This window comes from Cetorhinus maximus, chromosome 18 (assembly GCF_964194155.1).
Source record: "Cetorhinus maximus chromosome 18, sCetMax3.hap1.1, whole genome shotgun sequence".
NCBI classification, from domain to species: domain Eukaryota; kingdom Metazoa; phylum Chordata; class Chondrichthyes; order Lamniformes; family Cetorhinidae; genus Cetorhinus; species Cetorhinus maximus.
In genome coordinates, this window is record NC_135896.1 from 13,508,336 (window position 1) to 13,530,392 (window position 22,057).

A 22,057-nucleotide genomic window follows, 5' to 3' on the forward strand; every position below is an offset into this window, starting at 1 on the left:
GGTACATAGATTCAAGATAAGTGGCAGAAGGTGTAGAGGGGGACATGAGGAAGAACTTTTTTACGCAGAGGGTAGTGGGTGTCTGGAATTCGCTGCCCAAGTTGGTGGTAGAGGCAGAAACTTTAAACTCTTTTAAGAAGTACTTGGATCTGCGCCTAAAGTGCTGTGAGCTGCAGGGCTATGGGCCGGGTGCAGGAAGGTGGGATTAGAAAGGGCACCTGGGTGTCCTCGGGCTGGCACGGACAAGATGGGCCGAATGGCCTCCTCCTGTGCTGTAACTTTTCTATGGTTCTATGAGTGCAAACTACCAGCAGCCTGTATGCTTACAATCACATTGAGGTGGGTTAAGTACCTTGACACATTATATGGGTAGGAGATGCCTGCCATCATGATCAGTTCTGGATGAGTGCCAGATACCAGGCAGGAAGGCCTCGTGACTATGAACAGGCATTGTGCACAATTTAGCTTTTTAAAAACTCTTTCATAGGATGTGAGCATTGCTGACAAGGCCAGCATTTGTTCCCCTTCCCTAAATGACCTTGGGAAGTGGGTGCTGAGCCCTTTTGAACCACTGCAGTTCATCTGGTGGAGGTACACCCACAGTGCGGTTAGGAAGGGAGTTCCAGGATTTTGATCCAGCGACAGTGAAGGAACGGTGATACAGTTCCAAGTCAGGATAGTATATGGCTTAGAGGGGAACTTGCAGGTGTTCAGTTCTTGTAGTCTGAGTCATATATATCAGTGGAACTAAATGTTGGTTTTTAGGAATCTGGATGCTTCCATGTGTACCATCAACGATTCCCTGCAAGTTTTGGGAAACTTGCCACCTGTCAATAGTGCTGTGCACACTCATGGTGCTGCCTGCTTCCAATGAGGAAAGTGGTGATAGTGTTTTCCTAGCAAACAATAACAAACAAGGGCTCTGTGAAATGTTTAGTACATCAGGGTAGACGCTGAGAGGATATTTCCTCTCATGGGGGAATCTAGAACAAAGGGACACAATTTCAGAATAAGGAGCCTCTCATTTAAGATGGAGATGAGGAGGAATTTCTTCTCTCAAGAGGGCTGTTAGTATTTGGAATTTTCTTCCAGAGAGCAGTGGAGGCTGGGTCATTGAATATATTCATGGCTGAGTTAGACAGATTTTTGATCGACAAGGGAATTAAGGGTTATTGGGAACAGGATGGAAAGTGGAGTTAAGGTCACAATCAGTTCAGTCATGATCTTATCAAATGATGGAGCAGGGTCGGTGGACCAAATAGCCTACTCCAGCTCCTATTTCTTATGATCTTACTGCACAGAAGAATGACTGAAGTAGCCACTGCTCCTGGTCATGGCTTGAAAGGATACAGTGGCATAAACTTTAATACTAAGTTCAACCTCATAGGATGTCTAAAGGTGGTGCTAGGGGAAGCAGCATAATTCGGTGACTCCCTCTTTTGTGAAGTGTAGACATATTCAGATGGATTAGAACTTGACACTTCTGGGATGAGGATAAACAGGTGTGAAATCTGAACTTGCTTTTCTTCCTTCACATAAACTGATCCTCCTCCAAATTTGGACCTCGCAAAGGAATGTCCCATATGGTGCTCTGATATGCTAACCATATCAACCTTCCTATTATTCAAACTGTGCAGCAGCACATTCACTTCAGCACCTTTCAGGCAGTGTGTCAGCACAGTGCCACAGAATATTTTATATCTCCACATGGGATTTGCTATCCTTGACAGTTGGATTGTCACTTCACTTCCATGTACAGCCTTTTGAAAGGCAGACAGCTATTTAAAAATTATTTCCAGACTTTTAACATTTTCTGAAAATCCTGCCCTCATGTTGATTCACTCTCTGCACAGGGCACTGTGCAAAAGGAGCATATTTAAATTAATTACGTGAGTTGCTATGAAAGAGTTTAAATAATGCCACAACTATACACTTCTTGTGCACTGTGCAATAGAATTCCGCTGGCACTATGACCACCCATGAAATATCTATAATAAATTAAAAGAAATAATAAGTGACATGCCTGATGAAGGATAAAGAGAATTTGCTACAGCAAATTCATCATTAGGGCAGGACTTGGAAATATAACACTGCTCCGTCACTGGGTCAAAATCCTGGAGCTCTCTCCCTAACAACATTGTGGGTGAACCTAAATCACATGGAATGCAGTGGTTCAAGAAGGTGGCTCTCCATGACCATAAATGGACTATAAATGATGGCCTTGCCTAATCCCATTACAAATATATATAAAAAAATCATTTGACCAATCCAATCACATCTAATGTAACTGAAACAAAGCCAGGTCATTAAAGGTATGGGCAGTGCCTTCATATTAGGTCAAATTCACTTCTTCTAAGTCACAATGGAACACATCATTAGCAAAATAATCATGCAATGTAAAATTGCACCTGCACAAAGGTGCCATTTTACAGGTGTAAATTGAATGATCTACAGGCCTAGAACTAGAATTATCTTTTGCCCAAAAGCCTTACATGTTCCTCGTGGATAAAGCAGATGTTATAATTTCAATCCATTAATTCACAGGAAAAAGCCTAATTGCAATAAAAAATTAACTGAATCATAGCTTACCATTGTCACTGCTACTAAACAGTGGGGTTCTCCCAGGTTCTTGAGGACGGTACTGTGGAATGCGTGAATATCCTCTAGAGCCATACTCAGGCCTAGACTGTGGATTTCTTGATCCATATCCTTCACCAATCTGAGGTTCTATCAGACCATATTGAGGAGTAAGATGAGGATCTCTCAGTTCATGCCCTGAGTCAGGTTGTGGATCTCCTTGTCCATATCTTGGTCCAAGATAGGGATCTCCCGGTCCATATTCTATGTCAGGCTGAGAATCATAGGGTCTATATTCAGGCTGAAGATAATTGTCATAGGAGCCAATTTCACGTTGGAAATCCTGACCATAGGATGGTGATTCTGGGTCATATTCATAGCCAGGTCTATCACGGAGCCCAGTTGATTCATCAACAAATATCCTAGGAACATTACAAAGCTGTGCAAAATCATCTGTAATGATGCAGGAAGAAAATAAGTAAATAAAAAAAAACACGAGCCAGCAAGAAAACAAGTAAGAAAACATTAAACCTTTCTACTCTGATAACACAAACAATCGTTGGGGCTGATTAGTTGTCAAAATTTGATAGTTCCATTATGCAGTCCGATTATGATAACTTGGATATAAAAATTGTCTAGCAACTTTTTTTTTGTGAGTCTTACTTTGAATCAATACATTACCTGCCTTGACATTTAGACCAACCTGTGATATATAAATCTTCTCTCAGCACACATACTCTGAGCGGTCAACCTCCCGGTGGGGTAAGGGAGGGTTCTTCTTTGCACATGAATGTTGTGTTCTGATGATATTAATGAGACCTGACTGTAATTTTAATTGGTGGGCTGAGGGGAAAAGCTGCTGTCGCCTCCAGCCAGGTGCAAGCAGCGGGTAGAGAACACGGACCAAAAAAGGCCCAAAAAGGTTCATTTTTAAGAGCGTTTCTTATGGGGCCAGGAGTGCTCTACTAGGCCACAATGGGAAAGCTTTCCACAGCCGCAAACTACCCCTCTCCTCCTCAAATGCAATAACCTCTGAGACGACTACAGAAACCAAATGTATCACCCACTTACCTGGGGCTTGAATTTCAGGCACTCACCACTGGCTTCTAGCCCAGATGGGAACTTCTCTCAGAGTTAAATCAAGTTGACTCTGCCTGATTGTATTATGAATTTCTAAATGTCCTGTTATTGCCTCCTTAATAATTAATCAAGAATTTTCCCCATGACAGATGTTAGGCTAACTGGCCTACGGCATTCTCATGCATTTGTTGTAATCTTCCAAAATTCCCTTGGAAAACTGCAAATGTAACACCCCTTTTCAAGAAAGAAGAGAGACAGAAAGCAGGGAACTGTAGGCCAGTTAGCCTAACATCTGTCATGGGGAAAATTATTGATTAATTATTAAGGAGGCAATAGCAGGACATTTAGAAATTCATAATACAATCAGTCAGAGCCAACTTGATTTTGTTAAAGGGAAATCATGTTCGACTATTAGAATTCTTTGAGGAGGTAACAAGCAGTGTGGATAATGGGAAACTGGTGTATTTGGATTTCCAAAATGCATTTGAAAAAGTGCCACACACAAGCTCAGGGTGTCGGGGGCAACATATTAGCATGGATAGAGGGTTGGTTAACTAAAAAGGAGCAGAGAGTGAAAATAAATGAGCTGTTTTCAGGTTGATAAGCTGTAACTAGTGATGTGCCACAGGGATCAGTGTTGGGGCCTCAACTACTTACAATCTATATTAATGACTTGGATGAAAGGACCCAGTGCATAGTAGCTAAATTTGCTGATGGCACAAATATAGGTGAGATAGCAAGTTGTGAGGAGGATACAGAGTCTGCAAAGGGTTTTAGATGAGTTAAGTGAGTGGGCAAAAATTTGGCAGAGCATAATGTGGGAAAATATGAGCTGTCCACTTTGGCAGGAAGAATACAAAACCAGAATATTACTTAAATGGAGGGAGAATGCAGCAATCTGTGGCACAGAGAAATCTGGGTGTTGTGGTACATGAATCACAAAAAGCTAGCATGCTGTGCAGCAATTAGGAAGGCAATTGAAATGTTAGCCTTTATTGCAAGAGGAACGGAGTATAACAGTAGGGACGTCTTGCCACAGCTGTAAAAGGCCTTAGTGAGACTGCACCTGGAGTAAAGTGTGCAGTATTGGTTTCCTTATTTAAGGAGGGATATAATTGTATTGGAAGCAGTTCAGAGAAAGTTCAATCAGCTGATTCCTTGGATGAAAGTGTTGTCTTATGAGGAAAAGTTGAGCAGGTTATGCCTAATACTCATTGGAGTTTAGGAAAATGAGAGGTACTCTCATTGAAACATCTAAGCTTTTGAGGGGACTTGATGGGGTGGATGCAGGGAGGATGTTTCCCCTTGTGGGGAAGTCTAGGACTAGGGACACAATTTCAAAGGAAGGGGTCTCCCATTTAAGATAGAGATGAGGAAGTTTTTTTTTCTCTCGGGGTCGTTAGATTTTCAAATTCTCTTGCCCAGAAAGCAGTGGAGGTGTGGTCATTGAATATATTCAAGGCTGAGTTAAAGAGACATTTGATCTGCAAGGCAATCAAGGGTTATGGGGGGGGCAGGTAGGAAAGTGGAGTTATGGTCACTATCAGATAGCCATGAAATTACTGAATGGTGGAGCAGATTCAAGGGGCTGAATGGCCTACTTCCGCTCTTTTTCTTATGATTTTATGATCACTACAGGAGATAAATGTGTATGTGAGTAGGGCAAGAAAGAGGGAAGTTCTTCAGCCAATCAGATTGAACAATTTTCATTGAGACATGCATGGTGCAAAACTGGGCTCCATAGCACCTGTTGTTTGGGTGCTACGTGTCCCATTTGTTACATAGTTCTTCTCTCTGACGTAAATGTACCAATCTACACAAAGAGAAACAATAATGTGGGATCTTTATTTGAAGGTAAGACTATATACAGATAGAGTTAACTGGGACACTAAGGCCTGAATTTTACCCTTGGCGGGCGGATACGATGGTTGGGAAACGTATCGCCTCCTGTGATTGACCCCCGATCGCGATTTCACGCTGGCTGGCCAATTGGGCCCCGCCCAACATGAAACGCGTCCTCCCAACTGTCAGGAAGGGGTGGACAGGGGCGGGGGCCTGTCAACCGCTGGGTTCAATTGACAACCCGGCGGCCGGTTTAAAAATGGCACAGGCAGCTCCTTCAAGGCTGCCAGGAGAGAGCGTATCTTCTGTGTTGTGAACACTGAAGTTATGGCATCAAGTGCGGCTGGAGATGCCAAGTGGGAGGGCAGGTTGGGTGGGCACTCGTGCCTCGCGGTCCTCCTGGAGGAGGTGGCTGCCAGGAGGGACCGCTTTGTCCTCAGAGATGGAAGTAGTAGGCCACCGCACCTAACAAAAAGAGCTTGAAAGGAGGTGACAGCGCAGGTCAGTGGCCATGACATGGTGCACATGGGTGCAGTGCCGCAAAAGGTTTAACGACCTGCTGCGCTCGGGAGGGGTGTGTACTGTGTTGGCATGGATCAGTGTGTTGAAGTAATAAGGTCTGGCCGTTCCCCGTGGAGCTCAGGGGTGTTAGAGTCTGAGTGCGAACTGTCAATAATGCCGGAGCTGGCCAAGGGAGCGAGCCCTGGCTGCTTGGACTGAGTGCCTTGCAGCCCAAGGGGCATGGCTTGGGTGTGCCCTGCAACGTGTTCCTCAGGTGAGGTTGGCCAGGCTGCAAAGACACTGCAGTTAGAGAGTGGACTAATCCATGCTCCTCTGTCCTTTAAGGAGAAGACAACCCATAACAACATTGAAAGTTCACAGACAGGTAGAGGTCCCCCAAACCTCCTAATCCTATCCAGGTTTGATGCAGGACGCATCGGAGCTGGAGAGGCATCACACAGCTTGGTCAACCGGCCATGGAGAGGCTGGGGTGTCAGACAAAGGTAAGAGCGCAGTGCACAGAGGTGAGAGTTTCAGATGGTGCAAACATTCTTGTGTAGTCTCATCATTGATGGGAGCCTCAAAACTGGATTCCCCATTTATCATTGAAAGACAATGCACGTCTCCATTGTCTCACCAGGGTGCCTGGCATGCACAATGACAGTGTGATGACTTTAACTAATTACATGTCATTGTTCTCCATTAGATTCGCCAGCACGCACTCAATCGCAGGACCACGAAGAGCCACCCTGATGCCAGAGGACTGCCAGGCTTCACATGTACCTGTGTCACACCCACTCTCTGAACCAGGCACCAATGCAGATACCAGCACCTCAGTAGGTATTAGATCCTCAGCTAGAATGTTGGAGCACTGTGGTGAGGGCATTTCACACTCAATTGAGGAGTAGGCAGAGGCAGAGAGTGCCCAGGGCGCTGGCAGTCAGAGGATTACTGGAGACCAGGACGTTGCTCAGTCAAAGGCAGATTATGGGCCTCTGGAGTTGCCCATTAGGCGGTAGATGTTGATGTTCAGCGGGATGTGCAGGAGGATCTGGCGGAGATCCATGAGGTTATGCATATCATGGTCTCTGTTGTGGAGGAGCCCATGTAGAGCATAAGCGCTGTGTTGACCCTCATGGCCGAGCGCACTGCCTCCTCCATTGAGAGAGTGGCATCTCTCATGGAGAGGCAGCTCCAGGAACAGAATCAGGGGTTCCTGGGGTTGCACTTGGACCTGCAAGCCCTCACACAGACAATGACCTCAGATGCTCAGTGCCAGTGTGGGAGATGGGTAAGGCACCCAGTATCCCAGCTAGCTGCCTGTCCATCAATGGCAAGCAGGGAGGTCCACAGTGAACTCACATTGGCACACGAACTGCTTGTCATCTTTGTGGGCTCCTCTCAGGGTGCTCTGGATAATGGCAGCAGTTCCTCCACCCCTCTGCCAGTGATCTGATGAGGCTGCGATGACTGGGGAGATGCCAGCCATGGCACTGGCTGCTGCCTCCCAGGCAGGGGCAACACAGGCTCCACTGGCCAGAGGACAACTGCCAAAGTTATCAAGGCCAACAAGACACCAGAGTTAGCAGGCTGCCTCCAATGCTGCTGCCACGAAGGGGCGTTGGGGTGCACCAAGACGTAGCACTCACAAACATAAGTTTAAGGCACCATGAGCACAAGAGGAACTGTTCACAGGTGATCTTCTGTTGTGTAAGGTTTTGTTTATGTTTTCTGGTCTGGGAATTAAGACCAGAGAAGGTGATGTTAATTTTTTTGGATTGTCAAAATGAGATAAATTTTGTTTTTGTCATCATGAACTGAGTATGCTTCACCTTTGTATTTTTTTGGTGTAGGGTGTGTCAGTATGTAATGCTGGACGTGAGTGGCTTTAAACTTTATTGCACAGGCACTGAGTGGACTTTGGGTTCAAATGAAAGGGTCTGAAATGAAAGGGTCATTTCAGACATCCGAGATGGAGGCGGCAGCCCTGGCATGAGTTGGAAGCAGATCTTTGGCAGCCTAACTGAAGAAGCACTGGATTAAGGTGTCCCTGATGTCCCTGCCTCACCGAAGGATACAGAGGTCTGCCTCCACGTCCTCAGGGTTCTTCTCACTATGCTCTTCTTCTGACTCAGTACTGGATTCACCCTCTGTGGCCTGTGGAGCTGCGTCAAGATCCTCTTCCTCCAGTGGGTCCCCCCCTTGCCAGTGCCAGATTGTGGAGAATGCAGCATGCAACCACGATCAATGACACCTGCTCTGAGGGGTATTGTATTGCTCCCCCTGAATGGTCCAGGCATTGGAAGCGTATCTTCAGAAGATCTACAGTCCTCTCTATCACCGCCCTTGTAGAGGCATGATTCTTATTATAACGCTGCTCTGCCTCTGTTCTTGGATGGCAGAGAGGTGTTATAAGCCATCATTTCAAATATAGCCCTTGTCACCCAGCAGCCATCCATCCAGTCGGGCTGGAGCACTGAATAGCATCGGCACCTGGGAGTGTTTCAGGATATAAGTGTCATGGGAGTTGCCAGGGTACGGTGCGCAGACTCGCAAAATCTGTGTCCTGTGGTCACACGCTATCTGGATGTTCATCGAGTGTTGAACGAAGGCACCCGGCTGACCCGCTGGCGCCTTGAGGTGTGTGCCGTCAATTGCACCCTGGATGCAGGGGGAACCCAGCAATTGCTGCATACCCTTTGGCTCGCTCAGCCTGGCTGGCCTAGTCCATACGGAAATGAATAATTGTCATTACCCGCCTGAACAGAGCTTCTGTCACCAGCTTGGTGCAACTGTGGACAGTTGATTGGGGCACTCCACAAAGATCTCCCACTGACCCTTGGAAAGAGCTGGAGACAAAGAAGTTGTGGGCCACTGTGACCTTCAGAGCCACTGGCATAGGGTTTCCACTCACACAGTTGGAGGTGATCTCAGGCTCAATCATCGGACAAATGGAGGTCACAGTCTCCTTGGAGAGGTGTAGACTTCTTTGATATTGCACCTCAGACCGCCTGTAAACGCTGGCAGCAGGATAGTGGCATCTTGTGTGGCTCCTTCTGCCTTGGACTGCCTGCTGGCCCTGCGCCCCTTGTGCCTGCGTCTTTCCTTCCACAGGTCGCTTCCCTGGAGGCTGCATTGGGACATCTGTCCTCTTCTCCCTTCTGCCCTCTCTTCCTCCTCAGAGGAGATGCCACCAGTGGAGACCACAACACCCATTACCAGGATAATGGAAGGCTGTCTGTTACCTGGAAGGGTCCACACGGTCAAAATCCTCCAGGAGCCTTGAAGACACCAATGAGTCCTGAAGTGAAACCTAGAAATGCTAAGACTGAAGCTCAGAACGGAGATGAAGCTGTCAAGTTCAAATAAGCAACCAGCAGCAAACTATCTCCTAAACTCCTCACTACTCACACTGGCAATGCTGCTGAACCTTTTTATCTCACCCTTGGATGCGGTTTTGCAAAATGTGGGCTGCCTGCCTGCCCGTGCAACAAATGCGAAATCGTATGGGCAACATAAAGTCAGCTTCAATTGGGTTTTTAATGGCCTTAGGTAGTCTCTTAATTGATGGCGGGCGTGGCTCCGACTCCCGCATGTACCCATTGACCTGAAGATTGCACACGTGCGGGATGACGTCGGGACGTTTGCTCGACCTCTTCTCGTGCTATTTTATGCCCGATCAGGTCAGGCATGTGCCCGCCTGTGTGGCATAACATTCTGCCCTAAGTATTGTGCATCTAATCTCTACTTCTCTGCTTGCAATCTGACTATAAGTCATGGGAATAATACATTATATCCCCTTGAGGTGTATAATGATTGATCCCTTAAAGGGGCACTCACATCATATCACATTGTTCAGGGACCAAAATAGTACCCAATGGATGCACACGCACTTCTGTCATGAATTGAGGAGAACACCATCTTGGTGAGGACATTAACATCTGCAAAGCGTATGTCCAACAGAAATATGCAGAGTAGGCAGATCGTGATAGCAATCACCATGCAATCTGAATTTAGAAGTGCCATTTTGGAGCCCAACAGACAGCTAACACCCTCTTATTCTCGCACAGCTACATATGCAATAAGTAGCAGGAAGGACCCCCCCCACTCGCACAATTTAAAGACATTGACTACTTACAAGGCAGTTGCTGGTTGATTTCTTCTGACTGTCACCATGATTATGCACGTGTGTGGTGCTTTCCATAGTACTTTCAAATTGAAAAGTGTTCAGGTGCTGAAGGATTTTTTCCTGACTCCACGGCTTCAGCACAGATCAGTTGTTCCCAGACTAGGGGCCAGTAACAGGCATTTCCCTTGGAAAAAGCATGATTGAGATAATGAACAGGGGCCTTGCAAAGCAGGGAATCTCTAAGGAGGGTGAGGAGAAGGGCTCATAGCAGGAGACCATATCTGCCCAGGGCATTCAGGAAGCAATTCTCCTACCTGAACCTCAGCAAGGAACAATGTACGAGTCATCTGCACTTCAATGAGGTCCTCATTGAAATCTGTCCCTTGTGCAGCCACAACTGCAATATCAGAACAGGGTCAAAGAACACATTGTCAGCGGCTGTGAATGTGACCTGGCGATGAACTACATGCATCTGGATCCTTCCAGTTTTGTCTTTAGGAGCCTTCTGTCTCATGAGACGGTGGTTTGTGCTTTGGTGGTCAACTTCACCTGCTGTAGCTCAGGAGCTTCACAGCCATTATGACATCAGTGTGAACTTGCATGCAGCAAGCTGAATTTGCATGAGAGCAATCTGAGCTTCCAATGCAGCACTCAGATGTTGGTTGGCTGCTGTTGGTGCTGCAAGAAAAGTTGCAATGTTGGCCATCAGATGCTACACGATTGGATCCATAAATGTGTGAATGGAGTTGGCCACCACTTCCATGCTGAAAAGGCTGGGTTCGTAGCTCTGTGTGAAGCCCTGTGCTAAGTTTATGCTGAACTCCCCCATGTTTGACACTGAATGCAGGCTTTCTGGTGGGCTTCCCAATGCACCAAGCATTTTTGTTGTGTATACCCACCAGTGTTCCTCTGTAGGCTGTCCCATCAAAGTCTTCATCTGCGTCCTCTTCAGCAGCGAGCTGACACCTGCAGTATCCTTGCTCCTTGTCTTGACAGTGGCGTGCTTGTGTCTGATGTTTCATCACATGCAGATCCCACCTTTAATCTATCCTCTACGATATGCCAAGTGCCAGAATCTGAGTTGTTGGTCTGCAAGTGTGAAATTAAATAATGGAGCTTTGTCTCCACTATCTTATTGGTGTTCCTGCATGGCCTGGCCTGTGCTAGGCACAAGCGTAAGGCTGTGGTGAAGTAGTGGAGAGGCTGGCGGAGGGATTAAGTAGTACATGCATACACCATCTGCAGCTTGTAAATCAGAAGAGTTTGTGGGACAAGGAGGAAGTGGAATGTCATAAAGAGTGTTAGGTATGAGGATACTGTCATCTTCGACAGTTTCAGCCCCGCTACTGATCACGGTCTCAGCAATGGTAGTTCCAACAATGGCCAACACTGTCTCCTTCATGGGGGTTAGGAGATGCAGGCATGTCCACCCCCCTCCAGTTAGCTCCAGTTAGCTGTTGTGTGCCAGTGCATGTCGTGCAATCTTGGATGATGTGGCTGGCATAGTTGGATAGCTTTCATGGGTGAATAGTTTGTGCAAGGTGTTAGATATTGGTGTGAGGCTTACAGCAGTGCTAAGTATGTGACAGTGAGGCGAAACTATGGGTTGGATTTTATACAGGTGGGAAGGTGCAGGGCGGACCACTTGCCCCCCTCCCCCACCACCCCCAAGAATGAAAGTTGGCCATCAACCGACACAGCAGAAAGAACTCTGCCCTGCAGCCACGCTGCCGGGGAGCTAAACTCGGTAATAATGTGACTTCCACCCCTCAGTGGGAGGAAAGCCTGGCCTTGAGAGATTGGCTGGCAGCTCCAGCAGTCCCAGCAGCACCAGAGCTCAATAGCGGGTGCTGTTGAGGATGCGAGGAGAAGCAAGAAGAGCGATGGCTGCTGGGGACAGGTGGTCCCAAGCTTTTAGGGCAGGGAGGGATCTGAGAGCCCTGGGAGGGAGGAGAGTGGGTGGGAGACCAGACTTTGGAGGACAGGTGGCGAGGAATGAAGAGAGCGCTGACAAGTTGGGGTGGTGCCCCCAATATACACAGGGCACCCACTGAATGATGTGCCACCCCTTCCTTCCTGCCCTTGCTCAACCCAGCCTAAAAAAACATACTGCCCATGCCTGCTCGCCTGCCCACGCCAACTGTATTATGGGTTGGGCAGCATGATATCCTGGTCAATTGGCTTGGTATCAAGCTCAAAGGACCTTTAATTATTTATTTAAATATGGCAGGCAGACAGTGAATTTCAGCACGCACCCACCTAATGCATCCTGTGGGACAGCTTGGGGATGGGCAGGAAGGAGGCGGGCTGGACACTCTTTATATTTTATGTCCCTCCTGCTGAAAATACGTCTGGCGGGGTGCCTTTAAATCCAGCCCCATTAATATTAGCTATGAAGCTTCATTGATAGAGATGTTTGGTAGGTGAGTAATGAGGGTGTGGTCAATTCAGCAGTTGCTGAGGCTAATGGCGCAGTTGGTAGGATATGGCATTTAAAGATGTATTCACTGAGGTCATTCAACCACATGTGGCACTGCATCCAAGCCTTCATGATTCCTGGCATTGACCTCTATGGCTATGTTTTCCCATTGCTTTTTGACCATGTGCCTGGAAGGTCCCTTGCAGACACAGGACATCGTTCCTCCTCTCCACCAAGGCCTCCAGGGCAGCCTCCAATAACCTTGGTGCCTGGTCTCTCCAACAGTGCGTCATTCCTCATGGTTTCTCAGAACAGATTCACTTCCTACATGTCTCTATGTTTCTCAATAACATAAGATGTTATGATCTCCATAGGGACCAATAACTTAGATAAGATATTTGAAATTCAGTGACAGACTGAAAAGATCACACAAGATTTCAAGTTTAGGGCTTTTACTATTTTTTTGGCAATTTATACTTTAAACTACAGAAAATATCCAATGTGTGACTGTTAAATGACTGACAATAATACGCATGATTATAATTTGTTCCTTAAGTGGGCACTTTATTCTCTTGGAACCTGTCCAAAGCTATTTTCCATTCCCGTTGGCCTGCATCCCTTTTCTCTTTCCCATTTGGGTAACTTCTAATCCTTGAACTGACTTTCACTGCTAGGGTTTCCCTGGAGATTTCCTCCCTCTGCTCAAAGCTAGGGAAATCTTCTAGTCTTGTTTGAATCCTCACAAATTTGGTTTCTTTAATCTGAATATGAGCTTGCACCTGCCTTCCGTGTATTGAATAATAATGACAGCATTTTCTCTGCTTGAGATGCAGGAATGGCTACCTCTATCTCTCTGTTCTTTCTCTCTCAGGTTCTTGCCAACTGACTTGTCTCTGTGGGTTTCAGGGATACCTTAGAAAAAACATATGTTACAATGGCTTGTTATGGACATTTCTTTCTTAAAGTCCATTCCCATGGCAATATGAATCACATGGGCCTTGTATCCAGATAGAAAGGCTAGTTAGCTATCCTCTAGACCCTCAACTCCATTCTATCTATGAATTAAATAGACAGTTTAGAGTATAACCATTGATAAAACTGACGTTCCTAACACCTCCCTATGAGACTTGGAGACTAACACTCTAACCACAGTTAACACAGATGCTCTTGCCATTGTCTACAGGACTGAATATCTCGCACCTTCTTCCATGCAAAACAATCTGCCCCAACCCCCAACCCCCACAACCTCATGAGCCCTTAACAACCGTGCCACCCAAGATTGTTGTCAGGCAGATTTCAGAAAAGGCCACCTACATTTCTCCATTTTACCTTAAATTAAGGGGACAGTCTCAAAACTTATAAACTTAGTACTTGTAATAAAAAACAACACATAGAAACAGGAGTAGGTCATTCAGCCCATCAAGCCTACTCTGCCATTCAATAAGATTATGGTTGATCTATTGTAGCCTCAATTCCACATTCCTGCCTGCCCCCCTCCCCCATTAACCCTTGATTTCTTTGTAGACTAAAAATCTGTCTAATTCAGCGGTGCATGTATTCAAAAACCCAGCCTTCACTGCTCTTTGGGATAGAGAATTCAAAACATTAACAACCCTCTGAAAGAAATTTCTCCTCATCCTTATATTAATTGGGAGACCCCTTATTTTGAAACTGTGGCCCCTAGTTCTAGATTTCCCTATGACGGGAAATATACTCTCATCATCTACCACGGCAAAACCCCTCAGAATCTTAAATTTCAATAAAATCACCTCTCATTCTTCTAAATTTCATTGAGTTATAACTCAATTGAGTTTCATTATAACCCAACCTGCTTAATTATTCCTCATAAACCAACCTCTTCATCCAAGGAATCAAGCCAGTACACCTTCTCTGAGCTGCCTCCATTGCGAGTATATCCTCCCTTACATAAGGAGACCCAATCAGCACACAGTACTCCAAGTACGGTCTCACCAATGCCCTGTACAATTATAGCATGACTTCCCTGCTTTCATATGCAATCTCCCATGCAATAAATGCAAACATTCCATTCGTCTTTCTAATCATTTGCTGTACTTGCATACTAACTTATTGTGATTCTTGGATAAGGACACCCAGATCCTTGTGTATTGCAGCATTCTGTAGTCTCTTTTCATTTAAATAACATTTTGCTTTTCAATTCTTCCACCAAAGTGAACAACCTCACATTTTCCCAAATTATACTCCATCAGTCAAAATTTTGCTCACTCACTTAAACCATCTACATCCCTTTCCAGACTCTTGGTGTCCTCCTCACAATTTGCTTCCCAACCCATTTTTGTATCAGCAGCAAATTTGGCTACAATACACTCTGTCCCCTCATGTAAATCATAAATAGTTGTGGCCCCAGTACTGATCCCTGTAGCATCCCACTAGTTACAGTTTGCCAACTTGAAAATGACCCATATATCCAGATTCTCTGCTTCCTGTCCATTTGTCAGTTCCTTATCCATGTTGATACATTACCCACAACACCATCTTGTATAGTAAACCTTTATGTGATAAATTATCAAATGTCTTTTGTAAATCCAAATGCATTACACTACATGGGGCATAAAGCCTGTGGAGAAGCTAGGTAACTTGGACTGCAGCTTCCAGATTTTCACGTTTAACTGTGTGTGTGCATACTCCAGAAGTTGCTGTCTGTGTTTACCCATGACAATATAATGCATTGCCTGAAAGGGTGGTGGAAAACAGATTCAATGGAGTCATTCAAAAGGGAATTGAATAAACACTTGAAGGGAATAATGCCATTGATTTGGAAAAAATGCAGCAGGGTAGGACTAAATGGATAGCTCTACTAAAGAGCTAGCGTGGAGTAATGTATTGAATGGCCTCCTTCTGTATTGTATTATTCCATTGTTCTATGACAATGGAGCACCAAAATCTTCACTATTATTCTTAATGCAAAATCTGGCTGTAATGTTTGCTCTTATAGTACTACAGTGTCATCCATTGACTGGTTCTTTATTCTGTTTAAAGTGTATCTATCATTTAACAAATGTCTCGCATTTTCTGGGAGACCAGGGATTAAAGCAACAGGTGAACCAGTCTTGAGTGCATGAAGCGTTAATGGAAATGAAAACCAGAAGAGACATAAAATGGACTGTAGTACACTATGGCCAATAAAGTCAAAATCTACCCCTTAGTATTTACATGGCATTTATATTCAATATGGGTATTGAATAATTAATATCTTACCCGATGTTCTGGAAGGACAGAAGGCACACTGCAAGCCCCAGGCCTCTCCATACAAGCAGCAGCATTCAGTGTAGGTTGTTGATCTGGTCCTTAAAGGTTTGCTACAGATGTCATCCTCAGTCACACCCTGCCAGCATATATCCAGATATGTATCTACCTCTTCAGAGTCAACTAAAGAACAGAATTAATATCAATGAGGTTATCTTCAAAACAAGTAAAAATCTTTTGTCAGGTTACTATTGGACACATAAAAAAATATAAAGGCAAATCTTGTGAGGTTCCATACTTTGAGGCTTTGTATGTGCAGGTGATGTCAGAATAATGTGGTGTGCTGCCTGGAATTTTCCATCCATTGATTTAAGTGGAAAGCAAACCACAGCCAACACACTTGTTAAGCCATATGTAGATAAACTTTCCCAGCCCAGTGACAGCTGTGTTCAGGGCAGCCCAATTTTAATATACATAGGAACTAATGCTTGTTTCAGGTACAGGTCCTGGGAGCCTTTTTGATGTCTATACCAACATGGTGAGAGGTGCACTTCCAGCTCATACTGTGATTGTGGATTGACCTGGAGGCAGTACACTAAGAAAAATTTGTAATTTCTTTAAAATATCCAGGGAATCTAATTGTCTTAGAGAATGTTTAAAAAGGCCTTTTAAGAGTTTGCATTGTAAAGGGATCAACTGTAATTTCTTAGATAATAAGAAATACTGGCCCATGTGATTTGGCAATCCTTGACCTGGAAGCAGTACTATCAGGAAGTTAAGATGGAAGCCATGTGGCCAGACACAAAGGAGAGCTCCGGACAAAGGAGAGCTGCAGCAGAGTGGAGAACAGAGAAGGCATATTTACAAGGAACTATGTGTGTGTGAGACACTTGTACAGGACAGAAAACCAAAGATAGGGTTAGAGCACAGATTGTGAATTGGATAACTCTGCAGCTATGCTTCAGTTTTGTCGGAACCAACCAGACTATTTAACAAGATTTATTAAAGGAGTCAGATAAAGGAATCTCGTTGAATCTATGCCATCAAAACTGTTGTGAATCTAGCTAAGGAGGTTCTACAGGAGTGTGCTGTTTGAGTGATGACCATCTCCGGGGACCTCAGATGGAATACGGCTACCGGTGAATGTGACACGAGGGCCAAATCAATTGAGGCTGAGTTAGATAACTTTGGAACTGTACATGGTGCCATATGTCTGCGGGGAGTAATGCCGGTGCTCATGGTTGTGTAAGACATATCTTTGTTGTACCCAACTATTTAAAGTGGAATTTACCTTTTTATTTGAAGTATCGTTTGCCTTTTAATTCATGTGTATTTTGTGTCGGTTCTGATTCGTATTAAGCTACAAAAACTGGAATCTTGTTGGTAATTTCTTCATTTGGGGGGTCATTCAGTAAATTTGGTTATTTTGATTTACAGAACCTCCACAGGGATTGTAACACTTGCAAAAAATATGCATTGTCATCAAGTTTTTAGGCCACGATGTCAGCTATAGTTACTGTTAATGTGATGCAACAATCAATCACATGTTGGATATTCTCCACGTAAGATAGGAATAATTTGGTGTGTCGAACTAGAAGGCTTCAATGCAAAACAACTTCTTTATCCCATGCTGGATGATTGTATAGTGCTATTCCTTTCACGCACTTTGTAACTTGAAAATCTTATGTCTGCACACATTTCCTGTCTATAAACCATAACTTTCTGTTTTGTCACACTTCTGTGCCAATTATTTCCATTGTAAATTCCTATGTCCACATTTACAATAGAAGCTACCTATGTAAAAATGTCAGCAGAGGCTTAGTTATTAGCTGTCTTACCTTTGAGTTAGAAAGCTGTGGGTTGAAGTCCCACTTCAAAGCACAAGAATCTAGCTGACATTCTAGCACAGCACTCCAGTGCAGTACTGAGGATTTGGTATCCTGCTGGAGGTGCTGTCTTTTAGATAAGATAGTAAACTGAAGCTCTGTCTGCCCTCTTGTATGGAAATAAAAGATGCTATGGTACTATTTCAGAGAAGAGCAAGGGAGTTATCCCCATATCTCTGAATCACATCATTAAAAGCAGGTCTGTCCGCAAGCATGACCCAGACCTCCCTGTTGCTTGCCATTTCAACACTCCACCTTGCTCTCATGCCCACATGTCCGTCCTTGGCCTGCTGCAATGTTCCAGTGAAGCTCAACGCAAACTGGAGGAACAGCACCTCATCTTCCGACTAGGCACTTTACAGCCTTCCGGATTGAATATTGAGTTCAACAACTTTAGATCATGAACTCTCTCCTCCATCCCCACCCCCTTTCTGATCCCCCTTTTTCCAATAATTTATATATATTTTTCTTTTCCCACCTATTTCCATTATTTTTAAATGTATTTCCATCCATTGTTTTATCTCTACCTTTTAGCCTATTTCTATCCCTTACCCCCACCCCACCCCCACTAGGGCTATCTGTACCTTGCTCATCCTGCTTTCTACCCTCAATGTCACCATTAGCACATATCTTAGCTAATGTCACCACCGTCAACACCTCTTTGTCCTTTTGTCTATGACATCTTTTGACAATCTCCATCTATCACTGGCCCTCTATCCAGCTCTACCTGTCCCATATAAAAATAGGAACAAAATGTATGATTTTAAGATGGGGTAAGCATTAGGTTTGCATGTCTTGGTGCAATTAACTGACCCTCTAACATCATCATTTCACCTGATGACTGTATTTGGACCTGACTCCCCCATGTGTAACAACATAGGAGGCAGAACGACACATTTAAAAAAAAATCATGCACTGGGGGCACAAGCCTTATTTCCTGTTGTCACAATTTCTCAGTCAAAATTTACTACCGTAAATTGCTCTCAATATTCTCTTAATCAATTTTGCTGTCAACTGCCCCAATATAGTTGCAGACTTTGGCAATTAGGTGGCTCTGTGGATCACGTTTCTGAAGTTTTTCTTCCAACTTGATCATCATTTTGTCTATCAGAAAAACTTAAGTTCATCAACTGACTATGGACAATGTTACATCATATCCATAAGCTTCTCAATGTTTTGAACTGGTTTGTTCAAGGAAGCTCAGTTGTTATTTTGTTAAATGCAAACATATTAATTGGTACAAAAACAGAAACAGAAATACCTGGAAAAACTCAGCAGGTCTGGCAGCATCGGTATTAATTGGTACAGTCTATTACAGTTCTCTTAATTCTATTCCTCTCCACAGATGCTGCTAGGCCTGCTGAGTAATTCCAGCATTTTCTGTTTTTATTTCAGATTTCCAGCAGCTGCAATATTTTCCTTATGAAGAAACTGTACCTGCTTTGTTATTGACCCTGGATTTTATAGTTGAAAATCAATTCTCAGCAGAAGAATAGCAAAGTGAGCTGCCTAATTTGAAGAGAATTAGCATAGGCAGGATTTAATACAGTCTGTCATGGCGGGAACCATGGCGGCTGGACCCGCTTAATTGTGGAAGAAGCCCTGCGTCTGTCCTCCGCTGATTAAGTCGGAGGGAGGAAGGGGTTGATGTGGGATTCCCAGCTGCTAGTGGTGGGATATCAATTAGATTCATAAATGTGCCAATTGACACCCATTACCCCTGAGCCCACTAAAATTTAGTGGTGGCTCAATGATTAAATGGGGCCGCATGGCTTTCCTGCGCCTCCTGAAGACTGCCCATCAAAACTTAGCAGCCACTCAGTGCTTGATCGTGGTAGCTGACATCAGGAAGTGGGGACTGCTGAAAGACACAACCCTGCCCTTGCCTTTGATCCCCTGCACCTCCTTGTCCTGTGACCTCCTCCCTGTGATCCCATCCTGCCATCACTCGCCTTTGGCTTGGGGTCCCTTGGCAATCCTGGGCCTCTGGTGGGTGCATTGCTGGCAGTTTCCACCACTCCCAGTGGTACTGATGAGCAATGGAGAGCTGCTAACCTCTGACTGGCTGACAGCTCTCAGTGGTAGGGAACTTCTATAGCTGGGGTCCTGAATCCTGGGGAAGACACAACAGTGACCACTTAAGTGCATGAATGAAGAACCCTTAATACTGTTGGGCCTCTTCCACGGAACTGAAGGGGATCTCCATTGGCCGGACTAAATCCATCCCCATATCTTATATTCTTTGCTTAATTCTGTTACCTCTAAATTACATTTTCTGCTTCACCCCATAACCATTGAATTACATCTTTTTGTCCCCTATGTGCCTTCCCAACTAAGATGTCAGACAGGCAACTTCTTCCCAAGCCTTTGCCAATATTGCTCTAGAATCAGTATTTAGAAGGGATGTGAGAATAGATTGAGTTGAGCCTCCACAGCTCAATGTCCAAGATAAGGAGCTTGGTAGAAAACAATTCCTTCCCTGTGGAACAGTACCTGCTTCCTCTCCACGATGACACATTTTAAGACCCCAAACTCAATGTATGAAAAATGCAAAAGCAAACCCAATCAACCCCTAGCAAGGTATACATCACAACATTTCAACTGGTTACCCTTGACAGCTTAGTGAAGTTTGCGGGTTCAATCTCTGATGTTAGCTGATGTCATTAGGGTTGCTAATATTGATTTAGATTTCTCCGGAATAGAAGGAAGAAAAAAGCAGCCAATGAACCTGTGCACAGACGGGAATTTCAAGTGAAGAGGATTGGTCTCGGCTGTGGTATTATCTATGGCTGAATGACTGCGCAGATCAAATTAAGAACAGGGTTGTAGAGAGCTGTCAATTTTGATGGAAGGTGGGGTGGGGGAGGGATTCCCTTAAATTTCTAGCAACTTTGAACAAATTTACAATTATCAATGCATTACAAATAGCACGGGAACTTATATTTACCCCCTGATTCTGTGCCATTTATACATCTGTTACGGGTTACATCCAGTGTAAGTGGTGGGCTGCAGAAACAATTAAAAGATCCTGGTGTATTGACACACTCTCCATTCACACAAGTATTTTCATCCTGACACTCATCAATATCTAAAGAAATGATGACAAGAAAAGAGAAGAAATATGTTATTCCTTTAGATTGATACATCAACATTTACTTATCTCTACAAGTTATTTAGCACCTTCCCCAGGTGATAATGATTACTGAAAATCATTTATGCAATTGTCTTTTGACTGCAAATCTTTTCTTCAAATTATTGTGATGAAAGTATAGAATGCAGGGCAAGAAGCGTTGTGTGCGAATAATGTAAGTACATTCTTCCAAATTTGACTTTTTTTTGTAACTTTACCTTCAAAACACACAGAAAATGTGTTATTAAAATGGAATGTTTTAAAAAATGGGTGGGCAACTTAGTGCTTATGTGTTTCCAGCAGGGGGCAGCACTCAGACCGCAGTACAGGTGCACAATCTGTGATTTTCAATTCATATAATGAATGGATGAAAAAATTACAGATTATACACCCATCAGTTAACATCATGTGCTATCAGTGAGTGTTCATTCCCACTAGATTTGTGGAATCAACATTAGTATTTAACATAGAGTTTATATTACTTAGGGAGCTTGTATGTTAGTAATGCTTATAAAAGGGAGCAATCATTTACTGCATGTTCATTGGACACACTCAGTTTTAAATAAACATACATTTGTAGGCACACATCACTATAATAATGTTAATAGCTCAAACTTACCTACACATTCCAGCCTCACATTGTCATAGTAAAATCCTGTGCCACAGTAACAGGCATAGTCACCTATATTATTTACACAATGCCCATTCTTGCAGATTTCTGATCCAAACATTGTACATTCATCTGCATCTACAGGTGGGGAAAAGGACACGACTTTAGAGGCATTGGTCTAAAATTTCCAGTTCTGGTGAAGTTCAGACCTGAATGACTAGTAATGAGTACAAAGCTATCCAGAGGTGTAAGTCAACCAACAAAGTGTTATAGCCAAAGTGTGACAGCAAATTTGTATTATCAGAAAGTAAATGTTACAGGAGTTCAAGCGGCCTGTGGGGGTGGGCACAGTAATTTCTTCACATGTTCTGCAATAATCTCCCATTTTGAGCTCTATGTGAGCTTTGAGTACAGTAGGAAGACCAATTCAGAGTTTGGCTTACTGTTTGACAAAGTGAAAGAAGCTTTGACTTGTAGGAGGCTGTGAAATAACTTGATCAGTGAATGCTTGGTGTTGACATTGGGTTCCCAGAAATGTGACACTGATCTGGATTTTATGGGGCACCTGCACCCCACCCTGCCCCACCCCCCCCACTGGGGAAAAAATCGGAGGGGAGGGGGGGCAATCAAATGGCGGCAACTCTCTCGTTCCAGCAGC

General features: G+C 44.3%; 1 protein-coding gene across 1 annotated transcript in view; it reads right to left on the reverse strand.

Annotated features, from left to right (window-relative positions):
• The window catches only part of LOC144692949 (latent-transforming growth factor beta-binding protein 2-like), a 662,780-nt gene that overhangs the window by 15,087 nt on the left and 625,636 nt on the right, over positions 1–22,057 (reverse strand). Inside the window, exons 35-38 of the mRNA XM_078562124.1 lie at positions 21,409–21,537; positions 20,607–20,747; positions 15,786–15,956; positions 2,590–3,030 (exon numbers count right to left, since the gene is read on the reverse strand). Coding sequence (XP_078418250.1) covers positions 2,590–3,030; positions 15,786–15,956; positions 20,607–20,747; positions 21,409–21,537 — 882 coding nt within the window. The remainder of the gene's footprint in view (positions 1–2,589; positions 3,031–15,785; positions 15,957–20,606; positions 20,748–21,408; positions 21,538–22,057) is intronic.